Consider the following 18,772-nt stretch of genomic DNA (forward strand, 5'->3'; position numbering starts at 1 on the left):
TGCGTGTGTGGAGGGTTGCGGGGCGTGCGCTCATTGAGGATCTACAAAGGGACATCTATCAACAGTTATCTTGAGTATCGCCTGAACAACACTACGATAGAACACGAGAATCCGTAATTAGAAGATGTGAAGTAGGATACCACCTCTTTTCATCGACATTCGTTTCTATTTACATTTTCCATTATTCATGACTTCGATCTGCAACGTCACAAGTCATCACTGTCTAGTATAGCAGGTCTGTTGTTGCGTGCACTTGGCACTGGGCCCTCGTTGAAAAGTACACTCGCGTCTGGAAGGTCAAAGTCAGACCCATCATCGTCGAAGTCACTCTCGGGCAGTGTTGACGATTGCACAGGCTGTGGATGCTGCATTTCATGAAGAGAGGATCGCTGGACAGGCAGTCGCTTGGTGATTGGCTCGATATCAGAAGTACTTGGAGACAGAAAAGCGGCTATCTCTGCATCTTGAGGGCTCTGAGCATTAGTTTTGGCCATTCTCTTGTTTGATGTTGACTGCCGAGGTGTCCTGTTGGCTTTATTGCTTTGACTCTTCTCAGTCGAAGTTTTTGAGGATGATCGGTGAGTTCTACTCTCGCGAGCCAGAATCTTCTGAAATCTATCTGCACAGTCGAGGCCAGCCTCGTCCATCTTTTGTAAAGTAGAAACCATGCGTTGCGTAAGGGAGCCATGTCGTACGGTCTTGGTAGGTCTTGCGACAAGTTGCAGTCGTGGGAATGCGTCGTTTCGTGGAAATCGAATGAACTGCGGTGACTTGTCCCCAATGTTTTGATAGTGATGCTCAAGCTCTCTTTGTTCAGTTGTATTCAAGAGAACTTCTTCTAAAGTCGGGATTTCCACAGGTTCCGGTGTAGGTGTGCGAGGTCGTTTTTCTGGCATTGGCGCTTTTGCTTTCGCCTTCTTGAAACCATCTTCCAGGGTTGAAGCTCGCGTGAATCCAGTCTCCACGTTGTCCGGCATGTGAAATTTCTTTGGAGGCCTCTTCGGCGCTCTACCACGACGCCTTGGCTCAGGCAACTCTTGCTGCGAGTTTTCGGGCGGAATTTCGATGACTCTTTTATCTGCAGTTGGACGTATGCCAGCTGGAAGAATACGAGCAGATCGATCATCATGGAAGGTGAACTGAGAGCCACTCGCTATCATCTGTTGCATCTTTTCGTAATTGTCCTTGGCCTTGATATAGGAATCTTCTTCTTTTCCTTTCATGAGCAAAAGGGTGATGTTACCGGCTCTCTTACGGCCAGTACGACCCATACGTTGCAACATGCGAATTGGAGAGGCTGAAGAGTCATAGCAAACAATGAGGTCTACTTCTCCAATATCCAAACCTTCCTCTCCAATTGAAGTAGCGACAATCGTGTTGTATTTTCCTTCCTTGAACTGCTTGATGATTTGAAGCTGAGTCTTCTGATCCATTCCCTCGGAACCTTTGGCGCTACTTTGCCCGACGAAAATATGAGGTCGAATCATGGGAGCATATCGTTTTAGGACTCTTGTCACCTCCTCGGCGCTGTCACGGAAATGTACAAATATCATCACGCGAGTGGCTGGTTGAGCTGTGTCATCTGCTGTGTCACGGCCCTCCCCTGCGTCCATGAAGTGGTTGAGAATGACAGACTTGAGGTACTCAAGCTTTGGATGTCCAATAAATTCCTCATTTTTACTCCAGGGCTCGAGATGGCCCATGAGCTTTTTGAAACTCTCGTCCTGCGTTACTTGCTTCTGCCATTTTCCACCTTTCTGGCCCTCCGTATTTGATCTGAAATGCTGTAGGTGACGATAGAAGGGGACGATTCCGTGAAACTTCAATAAATCAATGGCGTGTGCGAGACTGGCAAGCACCGTAAAGATCGCGTTGACCTTGCCCTTTAACCCGAAATTTGCATTTCGACCAGCATCTGACTGCATCCATTTCTGGCGAGCCATGGTGAGGCCGTATGCCGTCAGTGCCATGGGATCTCTTCCCCAGTAAGCATTTAGGGTTGTCAATTGTTGCACCAACGGACGTAGGGTCGTCGAAAATAGATCCATACAGAAGAGCATCTCCTCGGAGTTCTCAAATGTCTCAATTTCGATATTGCGTGCATGAACGTAATCTCGAATATCAATCGAGTTCTCCGTGCGAATTTCGACCCGCGAGATGTCCAGCCCATCGATAACAGCTTGGACGGATTCCACGGTCGATCCAGGAGTTGCAGTGAGCGCGAGCACACGAAAACTATTGTTATAGCGTCGTAAGAATTTGACTACTTCCACGTAGGCATAACCACCAGTCGCTCGGTGAGCTTCATCGACAACCAGCAATACGATGCGTTTGGGATCAGCAATGCCGGTCTTCAAATCATTGATGAGCGTTTGTGGGGTCATGAAGAATACGCGTTTAGCTTGCCACTCCTCCGCACGAATTCCGGGTGCTGCGCCTCCGGTGAGCATTGTTGATTGGGATCTTGGTATACCAGCAATGTCTAGACATGCAGAGACTTGCTGTGAAACCAGCGGCTTGGTTGGGGCAACGAAAACGATCTGCGCATCCTTCGTCCACCGATACCAATTGAGCATAATTGTGGCGGCGATGAAGGTCTTTCCTAGACCAGTAGGTAAGGCAACGAGTAGATTATGGAAGAGGCCTTTCTGGGCGATATTGTATTGATAGTCTCGAATCTTCCCCAGGTTCATCGGATACCACCAGGTGCTGAGGACATCTTGATTGAGCTTATGCTGTGTTGGAGGCTCAACCTTTTCGGGTGGCGACCAGTCTTGTTCTTGTGGTAAAAGGTCCAGATTACTCGCAGTCATGCCGAAGAGGGTACTCTGTCGAGTATATTTGGGATGGTCCGTCGGGCGAGAGAAGCTCGTTTGGAAGGAAGAGGTAGGTTGCGCGGGTTGAGCCACAGGGGAAAGGCATGGAGATGAATCAAATGCATCGTCCGGTATGTCATCCAACTCGAACGAGGCATCTACGGACCCGCCCGTATTATTTTGCTGGTTGGTTGACGGCGGATGGCCAGTATTCCTGGATTCCTCTTGTTTTGATGCTGCTCTGAATGTATTTTCCTCTTCGAATGCATCGAGAGAGGCAGCTAGGGCGGCTCTCAGCTCATCTTCCTCGTTGTAATAATTGTTCGTAGGTTGCTTTGAAGCATTTAATTTGGGGGTTTGTATTTGCTCTGGCGTTGGGGATTTTGGGTCTGGCTTCTTCCATCTTGGACCTCGAATACGTTCCGGGCTCGAGTCAGGTTGGGTGAGTTGGGTGACAAAGATATTCTCATGAAAATTGCTCTGTTTTGGCACGAAGCTTCGGTATTTAGATCTTTGCTGCGGAGTATCATAGTCGGAGGATGGATCACGGCGATCTTCTCTCAACGCATCCTCATCCATCGAGGAGAATTCGGTCTCGGATGCCGCATCGTCAATGAGATCTGCACCGCGTGTCGGGGAGTGAACGCGACGGCGTTTTGCGGGTCGGGGCGAGGGGAGATGATCGGCTGGGGTGCTTGGGACCACAAAGCCATCATCGTCATCATCATCAAAATAATCCGACTCGGATGACATTCTTGTTGGGTTCTCCTCCGAGTCACATTGGGAGAGAGCCGAACTCGTCGCGTCGCGTCGGGATGTCGCGATGTCACGTGGGCACTTTGGCCGATCTCTGCATCCAAAAAAGATATTGCGAAAGACTAGCATGGGAATGGAAAATTGATTCTAAAGAAATAGTTTATACCTTCAAAATCTAAAAAGTATCCAGCAATATTGCTTGCGTCCAACGAATTGGCCTTGAAATCTAATAATGCTAGTGTAAGTTAACATTATCTAGTGATCAGTAGTATCCCCGGTCTTTCCCAGTATTACGAACTATGTATACAAATGGTGAAAAGGTTGTTTTTCTGCTCCATGCTATATGGATGGGTCCACATAGCATGGAATGATATTCTCTCCTCGGGCAAAGTCACAATATTCTGGGGTCTGCCTACCAAATACTACCTAGGTAGGGAGTATTGGTAAACTAGATAGGTAACTAATGATGTTCACTAAATAGTACTGGGCAATATCTGGGTAGATATATATTTTTCAGCTCGTGAGATCGTTTACTTGACCTTGAAGTAATCTCATACGCGCTTGAAAACTAGAGAGTTTGTCCACCTACCCTTATCAAGCTTATGATTAGCTCATATGGATCACTAGCTTTACGCATCCCATCTGGACCACGCAGGATTGTTGAGATGGAATCCTTGGATGATGATTGATAGAAAGTGAGTGTTTGGCATGTTTGCATATCAAATTTCCCTGGCGGCGAGGAGTGCAGAAGATTAAAATGCAAAATCAGGGGTCAAATGCAAGTGCAGACCCAGTTCAAATCCCGGTCATGAGGGACGTCAAGGATGGCGAAGAGACATCGATTCCACTACGGAATGCAGCAATTGAATCCTGAGAAAATATTGTACGGTATGGCAGAGATCGGCTGTTGTGATGATCGAGTGGGCCCCATCGCCCCATACTGTACTCTCTGTAGACACTAGGAATCTTTCAGAGGGATTGATTTCCCCCCACACCGTTGCAGACTGGCCATTTTAGCGTCCTCAATTTTTCCCGAGATGGTCCCCGAGGAGTACATATTAGGAGTATCCGGAGGAGGGTCCCTTGCGGAGGTTTGATTGTGCAGCGGGTGTCCAGGCACACCAATAGTGCTCTAGTGGAATGTGCACATGGTTAGTAGTTGAACCATGGAAGTTAGTGTTGTGACCCCAGCAGATCCGAGTATATAATCATGATAGACCAGTAGACATAAGAAGCAAGACAGCTTGAACACAGTCTTCACCAGTGGCAAACACGATTTCAACAGAACAGAATAGACGATCGCGGGCTCAGCCGAGCATCCCCAGATTTGACAGGTCCACCGAGGGGCGCTAGTGTCTGTGGTGGAGGGAAGGGATATGCAAGACAAATAACCCTTTGAAAGGGTCTGCCCCCTCAATCCAGGAAATATTAGGGATGATCCCTCGAGGGGGAAGTGCCATTGATTAGAACATTTCGATTGGAATTCGTTTCTCCTGGAGTCTCAACCAGTACTGTAGCGTAGTGTGATGCATGCACCCTTTTTGAAGCCGAGAAACAGGTAGAAAGTCCCGGATGGATCAATTCTGAGACCTGACGAATGAGAGGCCATCGCCACTTGAACCCTGTGTGGTCCTTTTTTTACTTTTTTTAGTTTGGTTTTATTGGGAGAGGAGATTTGGGGGATTTACCTAGCTTGTTTGGGGAGTTTGGGCCCTTGTTTGGGGCAAAAAAGAAGAGTCAAGAGTGAAGAGGAGTAGGCGTGTGACTACCTTGGAGAGTATTTATTTCTTTCACGTCGACTTCCTTTCTTTCCTCTCTTTCCCCCTCCCCCATCCCACGCCATTCGTTAGCAGAATACTGTCGCTACCTTTACTTCGATTCAATTTCAAGAAAAGTTTGATCGGTTGATTCCATTCCATTTTCATCATGAAGCTGAACGTCCTGGCTCTATCTGCCCTGCTGGCCCTCGCCGTCGCTGAGACTACCACTACTGCCGAGAAGTCCACCACTACCACTGTAAGCGCCGAGGCCGAGTGCGCAAAGAGCTGTATGTCCTACGAACAATCTCCAAATGAATGACAATAATTGTGATTGATTCCTAACTCATTGACCTCAGGCGCCGCTAAGGACGTGTGCTGCATCGCCAAGTGCTACAAGGTGCCCTGCCCCAGCGATAGCCAGGCCGACGACACCAACAGCTGTGTGGCCAAATGCCCCCAGGGCACTGGCACGCCTTCGGATACCAAGAAGTACACTGATTGCCAGCAAGCCTGCTTCAGCTCCCACTTCTTCCCCATTGATGGTGCCACTGCCACAGGCTCCGCTAGCTCTGAGTCCACTGCCTCTGGTAGCGAAGCTACTGCCACTGGTTCCAAGACTAGCACTGAGACTGGTTGTATGTTATTTCCTCGACATTGAGTCTGATCTTGATCGCGAATATTCAAAAACTAACTCGTTTGTTCTCTAGCCTCCGCCTCGGGTACCAACACTGCTAGTGGCTCCTCTAGTGGCACCACTGAGACCGGCGCCGCTCAAACCAGCAATGCTGCCAATGCCAAGCTGGGTGCCTCCAGCGCTGGCCTCTTCGGTCTGGTTCTCGCTGCCTTTGCTCTCTAAACATCTGGAAGTGGAATGGGTCTCACGGATCACTTTTATTTCTCTTCTCTTCCTCCCCTCTTCGTTTTCTTCTTTTTTTAATCCAGGGCACGCCACGATGAATACCTTCATCTCGCCTCTCTTTGTTTTTAAGTTTCTTTCCACATGTGTGATAGTATTCGATACCTGATTCAAGGCCCTGACTGCGAATGAATGATAATACTCTTATTTCCGGGAATCCTGTCCTTTCTCCACTCTGCAGATCTGCGTACTGTACTCCGTATTTCGGCTCAAATGCCAGTGTTTGTTCTGTAAATTTCTTTTTTTTATCCCAGCAATTCTGAGCCCACATTCTTCGGCCAGTACAGTACTTAAAGAGGAACACGCCGATCGACGTAATCACTCAGGGGTCTCGAATTGTCCTTCAAATTTTGCAAATCAGTTACTCTCCTCACTTCAAAGCCTTTCCCCACGCAAGAGTCGTTGGGCCATGCTGGCCCAATTTGAATCTACGCTCGGTCAGTAGGCTGAATGCATGGTTTACATATTCTCAGTAGCACACTGCAGGGGGGATTGGGACGGTTGCAGCGAAGGTGGTGCAAAGATGACTAGTCTTGTGGCTAATATTTGTCGTAGAGCAGAGATGGAAATAATCATCTACTTTCCTTCGTATAGTATGCATTAACTATTAACAAAAAAAAAACCCCCATATTATTAAATAGAATCCAATTTTGCATCTTATAATTTACAAGTAGATTTGATCAGTGTACTCAGTGTACTCAGTGTACTCAATGTAATAAAAGATGGAATGAAGTAGATTCTCGGCCAATTAGAAAAAGCAGAAGATAAGCGACTTCACCTCCAATTTTCCTCCACTCTTCACTCTCCACCGAATGTAAAAGAAACTTCGTGGTTGTGAAGATTGCACGATATATTCTACGACACATATAATATAACTGAGCCATCCCCAATTCTCGGATCTATCTTAGATACGAAAAAGAGGTTAGTCTGAACAGTATATTCAATAATACAAACACGAACTGCACCAGCAAAGTAGTAAATAACATTAACATCCCCAGGCGACATCCCACGTTCAATACAAACACTGCCATCTCAACCCAAAACAACGAAAAATGGACGAGAATAGCCCACAATTTCAAACCCTATACAACTCAATGTTGACATTCGTCAACACTTGTATGGCCGGTCACGATCCATCCCACAACCCCGCACACGTCCATCGTGTCGTGGCTCTAGCAAACACAATCTTATCCGCAGAACGAACTCTCCATCCAACAACAAAATACGATGGATCCGTCGTCAAACTCGCAGCATTACTTCATGATATCGGAGATAGAAAGTATCTCCATAATCTCGCCACAGAAACAGACGCTGACTCGTCAACCATTGACCCTACCACCATGGTCCGTCATGCTTTGATCAAAAATGGGGCTTCAGAGGATGTCGCTTCAAAAGTCCAAACGATTGTTTCGCACGTCTCGTATTCCACTGAAATCAAGGATCCGGCTGTGATTCGGCGATTGATCGATCAAGATGGGTTCATCGAGCTGGCTATTGTCCAGGATGCGGATCGTCTTGATGCAATCGGAGCTATTGGTATCGGACGAACCTTTACTTTCCTTGGGGCTCAGGGTAAAAAATTTCTTGTCAATGGTCAATGGGATATGAATAATTCCATTGAGCATTTCGGGGATAAACTTGAGCTCCTGGAAGGTATGATGAAGACTGAGACTGGCAGAAAAATGGCCAAACATCGGACAGAACGACTGAAGGTCTTCCGAGGTTGGTGGGAAGAAGAGATGGAATTGGTCTCTTCGCAGGATATGTAGTTCAGCGATGATCTATGATCTATGATCTATCTACCTCACTAAAAAAATACTCAAATAATCTGATCTATGTTGAATATCTTTGAGCCGGTGAAGGCCCAACTTGTATTGCTATTCGTTTAGCCAATTAAGCCCAAAACGAGTGATAGGCTGAACGTCATCCTCGTGAAAAAGGAGCGAGCCCTTCGGAGTCACCCAAAAGCCCGGAAAATCGACAACAAATTACCAAGAAGGCAGATTTGAACATGCAAAAAAGACCTCCATCTATCATGAATGTAAGAACAAGAACAAGAACAGTACAGGGTGGGGGGGGGGGGGGGGTATTGTAATTTCTGTATGCAGTGTGGTGTCAAAAGCAGTGCTGTAAACTGGAAGAGGACAGGAAAAAAGAAAAAGGAAAGAAAAGAAAAAAAGGGCAAAAGCAAAACAAAAACATCATTGGCAGAACGATCCTATGACTAGGAAACATCTGATGCAATTTCGTGGATATGATCGAAGTAAGCACAAGGCCCCCAAAACTCCGGCTGCGCGAGCAACTGAGAAAGAAAAAGGAATCTAAACGTTATCATCGTCGTCATCGTCGAAAACGGAACTCTCGCAAAGAGGGAGAAAAAAAAAATCAAACCCTGTCCCTCGCAAACTCCAAAACTTCACAATCATCTTCGAAGAACTCATCGTCCACCTTCAATGCAGCGGAGCGTCTCTTCTTACGTCGAGTTGTAATGATAACCTCCTCCATATTTCCGGTGCTATTACCAAGGGTGATAAGGTTCTCCATATCCCCACCTGCACCCAGAGAATGGCCATGAAGAGCAGCATTCTCATCTTCCTCCTCTTCGTGATCATCTCCGCTGTTGCTGTATGATCTCACATGGAGCTTCGTAGTCGAGATGTCATTTCCGAATACCCAGGGATCTCTGGAGGCCGAAGCTCCGCTATCCGTAGAAAAGACATGTAGATTGACTCGCTGGTCTGTGTGGAAAGGCTGATATGGTGTGTTGGTCTCGATCTCAGCTTGTGAAAGTGGCTGACAGAATGATTTGACTGAACTACTTGGTTGCGAGCTAACCGAGGGCAGGAGAAGAGATGCATGCACAACCACGTCTGGATCATACGCCATAAGGGGCGCCGGCCCACAAGTGCTTTGGAGATTGGGAGGTAGTCGGAACTGACTTTCTTTACCACCGATAACTGAGTGGACTTGTCGGTTCTTTTGGTTTGTGGCGCCTTTCTTGAGCCGGTGCAATTTGAAGTTCCCTTCGTCAACAACACCTAGAAAGACGGTACCCTTACTGCAGATCCACATAGCCCTAGATGCTGCCGGATCCCGAGCAAGTCCCGCCAAATGCAGCCGATTCTCACCAACATGCCGGAGTGTATGTACGGTCCCTGTAGCGGCGGCACCCATAGACTTGCTGAAGCCAGCAGCAACAACCTTTCCACCTTTTATACTAGCTGCTGTTGGCAACGCAAATCCGCTCATGCTTGAAAATGCTGCACCGGATGAAGGACCTCGGCCTCTGACAGCAGAAAAGAATGGCTGTGTTCTATCGCCAACGAGCTTCATAGCCGCCGACAGTGGATTACTGGCGTTCGTTTGAGTAGAAGCATCATCGCCCATCGGATCAACAGTTGTCGACTTTTTAACGGCTGGGCGAGCTCGCCGGAAAGGAGGCCACTGGAACGCACTTTGAGGTAGGTCAAAAACGTGAACCGTACCCTTCCGTGTAATGACTGCCAATCGATCACCAACGGGAGGTGTCCAGATCACATCAACGATACTGGAGGTTGTCAGTCTCGCATATCTTGCCACCTGCCGAACGTTTGGGCTGTGAGAAATGTGGTCATCGGCGATGAAGGCCATTGCCCGGCAATGCTTGAGCTGCATGAGATCCCAGACATATTGAACATCACCCTTTTTGCTGCCTGTGAACAACATAAGACCATTTGGAGATAACGAGAGAAAGCTACATCCATTGGGAACCTGGAAAGTAGCCATGGGATAAAGAGAAGTGGATTTCAAATCCGTGCCATCATCGAAGCGCTTAAGATCGATAATGGATACTGTATCTGGCTCGGGAGAAGATGCTGCCTGAGTGTTTTGGGCGTGGGTCGGTGGGAATACCCTGTAGTCTTGAGGTTGAGTCTCCGAGGTTCGATTTGGCCGAGGTGGCGTGCCGGGGGGATGCTGGCTATTCCAATAGCTATTCCAAGCCTGGAGTCCTTGATCACCCATCCAGCGGGCACCCTTGACCAATTCTTGAGTTACGCCACGAGCTACTTTGTTGAAAAAACTCTCACCTTCGCCCACATCGGTTGCGCAATTGACCGATGGCATACTAGGTGCACTCCGTGTTTCCAACCCTTGAACTTTGTCGTGTATCAAAGCTGATGGTACAGTGCCCTGGATTGACCCCCTATACGATGACGAAGGAGGCACAATGGCTAGCCATCTTCCCTGAAGGGCTACAATTGGTCTCTCTGCAATAGGTACACGAGGAGCATCACTGTGAGAGCCATCATGATCGGTGGAGCTTGACGAGGTAGAGTACCTTCTGTCATCTCCAGTCTGGATATCCGTCCAGGTCTTTCCTGAGACACTGATAGGCACCCGAAAGGTATCTGAAGACATAAACTTCACCACTGATACCAGACGCAACAACTACATGGTTTCCACTGATGAAAAGCTTTAGGCTGCCGATTGGCGGCGGTGCGAACGATGGCTGGCCGGGAATATTCTCCAGTGTCGGCACAGGCTTGCTGGCAAATAATGTTGTGATTATTTCTCCAGACCGCAGCGAGTAGACGTGTACTTTGGTTTGATACAATGGGAGTTCAGTTCGCCGATCTCCAGAGCGACCTCTCGCCATCGAAGGGGGTGCTTCATGGATATCGGAGCCTGCTGAAGACGCCGGTGCTTCTTCTTCAGTCGGGGGAAGCGGACCATGGATTGTAACTGCAACATGAGGCTGAGATGAAGAAAGCGATTCACTATTGCATGTCTGCCCAAGTAAGATCTTTGCTTCGAGCACCCTGCCACTGAGACCGGTGATTTGCCCGACTAAACGAGCTCGATGGTCCTCAACAGCAAGAACTTCCACAGCACCATCAGTGCCTACAACAAGCACGGGAATACCTGCTCTGGGTGACTTTGCCGAGTAGCTCGGGATGGTGTCAAACCCGCAGAACGAGTATGATGCATCGCTCGGCAGTCGGTTTTGAGTACCGAGGTCGATGTCAGGAGCTCCATAGAAGTGCGCCTGAGGAAGATGGGGAGGGGGTGCAAGGTTGCTCATTGGACTGCCATAGGACTGACTCTTCCGTCGGTCCACCGACTGCTGCCGAGATTGCATACTGCTCCTGTAGCCGCTACCGTAACTAAAAGGTCGGATCCGAGTTGGTGGCGATGCCGAGGAAGGTTGACTGAAGCCGCCTCTCTCTTGGATGGTGGGAAAACTGATAGGCGATTCCTGAGGCATATCTCCGTCCATGAGATCTGTGGGTGGGCTCTTTCCAAACGGCACTGACTGAGCCCATGTGTCTGTTCGAGTGACGATGTCGTTCTCGGGGGGTCCATCGATTGAATCAAGCGCATCCAGAACGGGCGAGGCAACGGCGGCGTTGGTGTCATTGTTGAGAGAGGGGTTAGGGCATGATGAAGGCTCGGCGGGAGCTACTGGAGGTGTCTGTATTCTAAATGAGATGTCAGTTAGTCCGTATGAGGGTGAGTGATGAATATTCTCCTTGTGAAGATTCGCGGAGGCGTACAAGTTGTCCGGTGGCGTTTCCGTCACAGCCTTTGCAGCCGCCTTGGCTTTTTTGTTTTTCTTCTTTTTGCTCTTTCCACTTGGCTCATGCTCCTGGACTGGCGGGTTCTGATCCGTGTTGAACGTGGGTTCGTCTTCCCAAGACTGGCTGTACGGGCGATTGAGATCGTCGGACGCTGCCGGGGGCATTCACCTGAGAGATGCCTCAGACGAGGCAAATGGGATAAAATGAAGACACGGGGATAACCGCTCCCAAGACCTTATCTGTAAAAGGGCTGAGAACGGGCGATATTGTCCCGAATGCGTTGAAGTGCACCGAGAGGAGGCGGGGCCGAAGCTAGGAAGTACAAAGGCGGGGCGAAGATCTGATGATGATCAGTTGCATCAGCTACCCATCTCGCATGCATGAAGATAAGAACCATCCCGGCTTGTGTAATCAACGAATAAACCGTTGAATCCTTGGAATTTCATTTGACACTTACCTATATAACTCGATGAGGGCTATTCAGCCGGAAGGTAAGGTGAGGGTGATGTTTGTTGGGTTATTGTTATGATAGACGTATCGTCGAGCGGAGTTCGCTCGTCGATACGCGGGGAAGCTGTTGATAAGGCCGATAGGCGGTTTAAGTAGTACGCGTTGGACAACTGCCTTGTCCAACGAGAAGAGGATCAAAGCAAGACTTAGCAAAAGATTATGGTAGATTGTCTTTTCAAGAAAAAAGGGGAACCCTTGAAAGAAGAGAGAGGAGAGAGGAAAAAGGAGAAGAAGAGAAGAGAAGAGAAGAGGAAGACGGGGAAGAGGGGGGGCTGAGGGGGGGGGGCCCGCCGGTACCTGAGTCAGAGAGGGCAAGCGCAAAGTGCAAGTGAATCGTGCCTTCCCTCTCTTGCTGACCCCGTCATTCTCCGGGTCACCTGCTGACTTAATCATACATACTTGCTAACTAACTATCTTAGTAGTTATCTACTATCATCCTATCCCATATCATCCTACTATTACTATGTCTTCACTTCTTGTTTCTGATAATTCCCTCCTATGATGATATCTATCTTATTCAACATGGAGACCAAACCAGACCAGACCCTGGCTTAGCTAATGCCCGGTCATCCGTGGAACAACTCATCCCATTCAGGAATCCGATCATAGCCGTCTTTCATCATCTTTCCCGTGGTTGAGATGGAGTGTAAGAAAGCAGGTCACGAGTCCCTCATGTGGTCCCCCTTGATTTACTTCCAATGAGCGCTTGGGGGATTGCCACAAGCTGAGATCGCCCAAGCGCGAACTGCCTACCTCATAATTAGGAGGCCTGTTCGCAAGGTCCCTCGGTAAATACTCCGAGTAAATTTGTACATGTCGCAACAACAACAAATAGAAAGGTGTGTTCTCTTGATTAATAGTTCTTCATTTTTTTTTCTAAGTTATTATGTGAGACGCCCCGCATTCTCATGTTCGGAGAATAGAGTTGGGCTATAGAGGTAGCGAATAAAAGGAACGAGTTTGAATGAAGAACATGAAGACGATGATGATACAAAGGCCGGAATCATATAGTTCCGACCATAGATCTCTAGCCCTGTTTAAACCCCCTCCTCGATCCCATTTTTAGGATGTCACCTTAGGTCTTCTTCTTGGCTGCGGCCTTGGCCTTTGCTGCCTTCTTCTTGTTGCTGTTGATCATAACGATACCTATGAAGGTACCCACCACGGCGGAGCCCAGGAGAGTGAGGATAACAGGGATGCGAATGGCCCAGACGCGTGGAGGGAAGATGTCGTGGAGAGGATGGCCAGGATCAACAAAGGGCTATATTGTGACAATTATTAGCAAAAATCAAGATATATAATCAAAGAGTTCCCTTTCGTTCATACCATCAACAGCGTCCATGCAGTGTAGTAGAGAAAGATTGCGGTGGCGGCCAAAAGCATGGCGGAACCGACGAGTTGACCCAGCTATTTCTTGGATTAGTAGGGAGGACATAACTGGAAGACATATATCTTTAGGAAATTGCAACAATACCATTCTGTATCAAGGAGTGTACGCTGGAAAAGAAAGACCAAGATAATGAAAGCAAAAGGAGTGAACAGGACCAGCGTGGCTTCGGCGATCGCGCGCCGTCAGGAGTGAGCTTGGCCCGGAGCCTATCAAATCACGTGATCGCGCGCGATGAAAGCTCTACGGCATTTCTCCAAGTGCGACACTCCGCAACCACCGTCCTCCTGGTGTTTCCTTTCCCCAACCAGCCTCCCTGCCTTTGAACGACTGGGAGTGGTTTTCATTCTCACAATGTCGGATCCTGTCGTCCTTCAATCCGCGGTTCGCGTGCCTACTCCTCCTCCAGGCACCGACTCCCCGACCGCAGCCTCTCGAAAGCGCTCACCTCCCTCACGTTCGCCCTCACCAAATCGCCGGCGATCACCCCCAGGCGACTCTCATAGAGATGATGCGGATGTTCCTCGGATGGAACCAGAGCGTGCAATTGAAAGAGAGCGACAACTTGCGGAACGAGTGCGCGAGCATGAAAGACAGGAGGCTGCTCGTAAACCAATGACCGAGGAGGAAAAGCAGGCCTCGGCCAAGGCAGAGTACGAGAAGTTGCTAAACATGCGATCAGGTGGTACTTACATCCCTCCAGCTCGACTTCGTGCCCTGCAGGCTCAGATCACGGATAAGTCCAGCAAGGAGTACCAGCGCATGGCCTGGGAGGCGCTGAAGAAGTCGATCAACGGTCTCATTAATAAGGTCAATGTCTCCAATATCAAGTACATTGTCCCAGAGTTGTTTGGTGAAAACCTGGTCCGTGGGCGCGGCCTGTTCTGTCGCTCCATCATGAAAGCGCAGGCGGCCAGTTTGCCATTCACGCCTATCTACGCAGCCATGGCTGCCATCGTCAACACCAAACTTCCCCAAGTGTGCGATTTGCTGCTGTCCAGACTGATTACCCAGTTCCGCAAAGCATTCAAGAGAAATGACAAGGCCGTCTGCATTTCATCCACAACATTCATTGCCCACCTCTGCAATCATCAAGTCGCCCATGAGATGCTTGCCGCACAAATCCTTTTGCTGCTCCTCCACAAGCCAACAGATGATAGCGTGGAGATTGCCGTGGGGCTGACTCGTGAGGTCGGTCAGCACCTGGAAGAAATGAATCCCCCGATTGCGCTCGCCGTATTCGACCAGTTCCGGAACATTTTACACGAGGCCGATATCGACAAGCGTGTCCAATACATGATTGAGGTGCTTTTCCAAGTGCGCAAAGATCGATACAAGGACAATCAAGCTGTCAAAGAGGAACTGGACCTTGTAGAAGAGGAAGACCAGATCACTCACAGATTAGGCTTGGATGATGAACTCGAGACACAAGATACACTCAATATCTTCAAGTTTGATCCCGAGTGGGAACAGCACGAAGAGGCTTACAAAAAGCTGAAGGGTGAGATCCTGGGCGAGGACAGCGACGAAGATGAGGATGAGGATGACGACGATGATGACGAGAGTTCGGATGAGGAATCTGATGCTGAGGAACAAAAAATGGATATCAAGGATCAGACCAATACCAATCTGGTCAACTTACGCCGAACAATCTACCTGACAATCATGTCAAGTATTGATTTTGAAGAATGCTGTCACAAATTGATGAAAATCAACCTTCCTGCAGGACTCGAGCCAGAATTGCCATCGATGATCATCGAGTGCTGCTCCCAGGAACGTACCTACTCCAAGTTCTATGGATTAATCGGTGAACGTTTCGCCAAAATCAATCGTCTTTGGTCAGATCTCTTTGAGGCTGCCTTCGCAAACTATTATGACACTATTCACCGCTATGAAACAAACCGCCTGCGGAACATCGCGCGTTTCTTCGGACATATGATCAGCAACGATGCCATCGGATGGCACGTTCTCAGTGTCATCCACATGAATGAGGAAGAAACTACGTCGAGTAGTCGAATCTTCATCAAGATCCTGTTCCAAGATTTGGGAGAACATCTCGGTCTGCCGGGCTTGCAAGCGCGTTTCAGAGATGAAATCCTTCGCCCCAGTTTCGAGGGTCTTTTCCCGACAGAAAACCCTCGTCACACTCGATTCTCCATCAACTATTTCACCAGCATTGGCATGGGTATCTTGACAGAAGATATGCGCGAGCATCTCAAGAATATGCCCAAGCCCACGGTACCGGCCCTGCCAGCAGCTCGTGCCTCACGCTCCCCATCAGCTCGGTCATACTCCAGCTACAGCCGCTCTTCTCGTTCTTATTCTCGATCTCGCTTCCCGGTCACGTTCCTACTCTTACTCTCGCTCTCCGTCGAGAGATCGTGGCCGTTCTTACAGTCGTTCTGTCACACCCTCCTCGCGGAGCCGCAGTTATACCCCATCCCGTTCTCGTTCTCGCTCACGCTCAGGAACTCCTGCTCGCCGCAGCAAACGTGCTACATACAGTCGGTCTCGATCCCGAACGCCATCTGACCTTTCCCGATCCCGGTCTCGCACTCCACCTCGACGATCCCGGGGACGTTCCCGAGCACGTTCCTATGATTCACGTAGCCCAAGTCGGAGCCGGTCTCGGTCGACCACACCGCCCCGTCGTGGGCAAGCATCGGACAGCCGACGCAACCGCAGCTACTCAAGATCTCTTTCTCGCTCAGTCACGCCTCCCCGCCGAGGACGTGGACGTTCTGCTTCTCGTTCTGAGAGTCCCCCTAGACGTCGGGACGATTCACGCGGCAGAAGCTACTCGCGAACACCGCCTCGCCGCAAATGAAAAAAGGAAGTGCACGGTGCAGCTGAATAGATATGTGGTTAATTTTCGTGCATAGCATTTGCGTTTGCGCAATTTGTTGTTATAACTTTGTCTTTTTTTTTACAAAAAAAGTAAAGGGAAAACTTGGAATGGAACTGGAAGTACGGTCATACGGACAGAAATTTTTTAACGATGTACTTTATTCTTTGCTTTTTCCAAAAGGTCGCCTTTAGGCACAATTCCAGATACCATGCATATGCTATATACTATTTCTTAAAAATCATGAATATCGGGTATCTTATCACAGTGACACCACTCTCGCCTGTCTACCAAGTATATTGTAACTGCAATGTATCTAAACCTCGAAAGACTCCCAAACACATCTATCGCAACGACAAATTCCTCCCAAAGCACCGGATGCCCATTCTCTCCTCTCTTTAACAGGCAAACCGATATCACAGTAATGATTCAGAATCTCTTGATCCTTCGCAATACCGCCCTTAGCAGAGGGCTTAGCTGCAATCTTCCCATCTTGATCAGTTCTCACCCAAACAGCCGTCTCTTCATCATGTCTCGCCCGGAAGGTGATTTCACCACCCCATTCCCACCGCACGTTAGGATCACAGGAATGGTTTGCCAAACACCAGAGAGGATGCACAGCACACAACTCTGGCCCGCCATCCCAGGTCGAAAGACGGCCCGACGCAGTGCCGCGAAATTTAGCGTACAAAGTGTTCAACACCCAGGTGTCGTATCGTGATAGTGAAGCGTACGGGTCAATCTCCATTTCCTCGAGGAAGCGCATTGGTTGAAGGATGTTTAATTGGAATGAGAATGGGAGGGAAACCGAGTCGTCTTTCCCAGTGTTGGATGCGGAGTTAATATCGTAATCGTGGAAATCACCCCAGATATACTTCACTTCAGGTAGTTCAAGAGCATCCACGTCTTGCGTGGCAGACATTGCAAGGGCTCGACCAAGAAGCAAAAGATATAAATAATCAGCCTTATCCTTGGGATCAGGAATATCCTTCCCAATAGACTCAAGACCATCCTCCAGACCACAGATAGCTCCGTGGTAAACACGTTGCGCAAGGTCATGACAGGCCTGACTGCAGAACACAGTATCCGCACAACCACCTTCACATCCAACAGGAGGATCAGCAGCTGAGAGATCAGGAAGCGGGGCATTACATGCGTCGCAAAGGTCATCGTGAAGACGATTCGTCGCCGTAAGAAGAGAATTCTCTCGAAGAATGATCTCGTCCGCCGCAATATCCTCTTTAGCGAAGAGACCCAATTGAACCGAAACTTCTTCTTCACCGGCGGATGAGACTCCATGTAAAGCCGGCAAAGCCACGGCACGAACCTCACATTTCGGCGCAATATCAGCAAGTCTCTCGTTGAGGAATTTCAATTCCTCCGGCGCACGACGATCCGGTTCATGCTCGTTCCAAGGATAAAGAACTCGACGAGCATAACCCTGAGCAGGGAGAATAGCCGAGTCAATGGATTCGAGATTAATATCTCCTTTTTTCTTAGTTCGAGACTGGTAGATCCTTTTCACTTGCTCCATCTGCTCATTCAACACCGCTATACTTGATGAAGCAGAATCTAATAACCCAAGACCACGTACGCCAAACTCATATGCGTCGCGGTAACAGCCACAACGAATAAGACCACATACTAGAATGGAATATACATCACCGATCAAGGTATCATATTCTTCCTGTGTCACTGGTACTGTGCCATCATCTTCATCCTCATCTTCATCTTCGTCTTCATCCTCATTCTCGTTCTCCCCGTCCTGAACCTTCTCCTTCACGCCATTTTCCGAGGTATGAATCTTCTTCCGGGCATGAAATTCACAGACATCAGGGTCGACAACGGACTCGAGCAAAGATAGTGCGCGATAGGCGTCGGCGGCCGCTAGATCAGGGAATCCGAGCTGTTCATACAAACGGGCTCGGTCGAGGTAAAGGTGTGGATTGTGCGGATCGGCCAAAAGTTCTTTTGTTTTGTCAGATCGTGCTTGGAGTAGATCTGTAGACATTTTGAATGGAGAATGGACGTGCTTTTTCTCCAATTGCGGAGATGATTGGGGAAAGTTTGATATGCGCAGTTCTTTTTTTTTTTTCGAGTGGGGCTTGGCGGGGTAGGGGGAAATGCCTGCGATTATCGGGGAAGACTATGCAGCACAAATAGTACATATTGCTGGTATGATTATTATTTAGATAATAATAATTAAGCTTGTTGTTATCATCAG

General features: G+C 48.6%; 7 protein-coding genes across 7 annotated transcripts; 3 read left to right on the forward strand and 4 right to left on the reverse strand.

The window, feature by feature from the left end:
- Nucleotides 1-206: 206 nt before the first annotated feature.
- On the reverse strand, nt 207-3,569 carry mph1 (3'-5' DNA helicase; the record flags this gene model as incomplete). Its single annotated transcript, XM_056646631.1, has 1 exon — nt 207-3,569. The coding sequence occupies one exon, from the start codon at nt 3,567-3,569 to the stop codon at nt 207-209; it is 3,363 nt and encodes a 1,120-aa protein (XP_056498182.1).
- A 1,929-nt stretch (nt 3,570-5,498) lies between these two features.
- On the forward strand, nt 5,499-6,188 carry N7469_007714 (uncharacterized protein; the record flags this gene model as incomplete). Its single annotated transcript, XM_056646632.1, has 3 exons — nt 5,499-5,619; nt 5,689-5,967; nt 6,040-6,188. 3 exons carry the CDS (start codon nt 5,499-5,501, stop codon nt 6,186-6,188), a joined length of 549 nt encoding a protein of 182 aa, XP_056498183.1.
- A 1,112-nt stretch (nt 6,189-7,300) lies between these two features.
- N7469_007715 (HD domain-containing protein) lies at nt 7,301-8,017 on the forward strand (the record flags this gene model as incomplete). The annotated part of the gene is made up of 1 exon (XM_056646633.1): nt 7,301-8,017. One exon carries the CDS (start codon nt 7,301-7,303, stop codon nt 8,015-8,017), a length of 717 nt encoding a protein of 238 aa, XP_056498184.1.
- A 616-nt stretch (nt 8,018-8,633) lies between these two features.
- On the reverse strand, nt 8,634-11,970 carry N7469_007716 (uncharacterized protein; the record flags this gene model as incomplete). The annotated part of the gene is given in 3 exon segments (XM_056646634.1): nt 8,634-10,636; nt 10,656-11,707; nt 11,783-11,970. The coding sequence occupies 3 exon segments, from the start codon at nt 11,968-11,970 to the stop codon at nt 8,634-8,636; spliced, it is 3,243 nt and encodes a 1,080-aa protein (XP_056498185.1).
- Nucleotides 11,971-13,391: 1,421 nt separating this feature from the next.
- Nucleotides 13,392-13,793, reverse strand: N7469_007717 (dolichol phosphate-mannose biosynthesis regulatory protein; the record flags this gene model as incomplete). The annotated part of the gene is made up of 3 exons (XM_056646635.1): nt 13,392-13,577; nt 13,643-13,723; nt 13,791-13,793. The coding sequence occupies 3 exons, from the start codon at nt 13,791-13,793 to the stop codon at nt 13,392-13,394; spliced, it is 270 nt and encodes an 89-aa protein (XP_056498186.1).
- A 144-nt stretch (nt 13,794-13,937) lies between these two features.
- N7469_007718 (uncharacterized protein) lies at nt 13,938-16,585 on the forward strand (the record flags this gene model as incomplete). The annotated part of the gene is made up of 2 exons (XM_056646636.1): nt 13,938-15,941; nt 16,172-16,585. The coding sequence occupies 2 exons, from the start codon at nt 13,938-13,940 to the stop codon at nt 16,583-16,585; spliced, it is 2,418 nt and encodes an 805-aa protein (XP_056498187.1).
- Nucleotides 16,586-16,864: 279 nt separating this feature from the next.
- On the reverse strand, nt 16,865-18,559 carry N7469_007719 (putative MYND domain protein; the record flags this gene model as incomplete). Its single annotated transcript, XM_056646637.1, has 1 exon — nt 16,865-18,559. One exon carries the CDS (start codon nt 18,557-18,559, stop codon nt 16,865-16,867), a length of 1,695 nt encoding a protein of 564 aa, XP_056498188.1.
- Between the last annotated feature and the right edge of the window lie 213 nt (nt 18,560-18,772).

The sequence above is a fragment of the Penicillium citrinum genome, assembly GCF_028827155.1.
Source record: "Penicillium citrinum strain IBT 23319 chromosome Unknown utg000007l:1.0-2040159.0:1.0-2041076.0, whole genome shotgun sequence".
NCBI lineage: Eukaryota > Fungi > Ascomycota > Eurotiomycetes > Eurotiales > Aspergillaceae > Penicillium > Penicillium citrinum.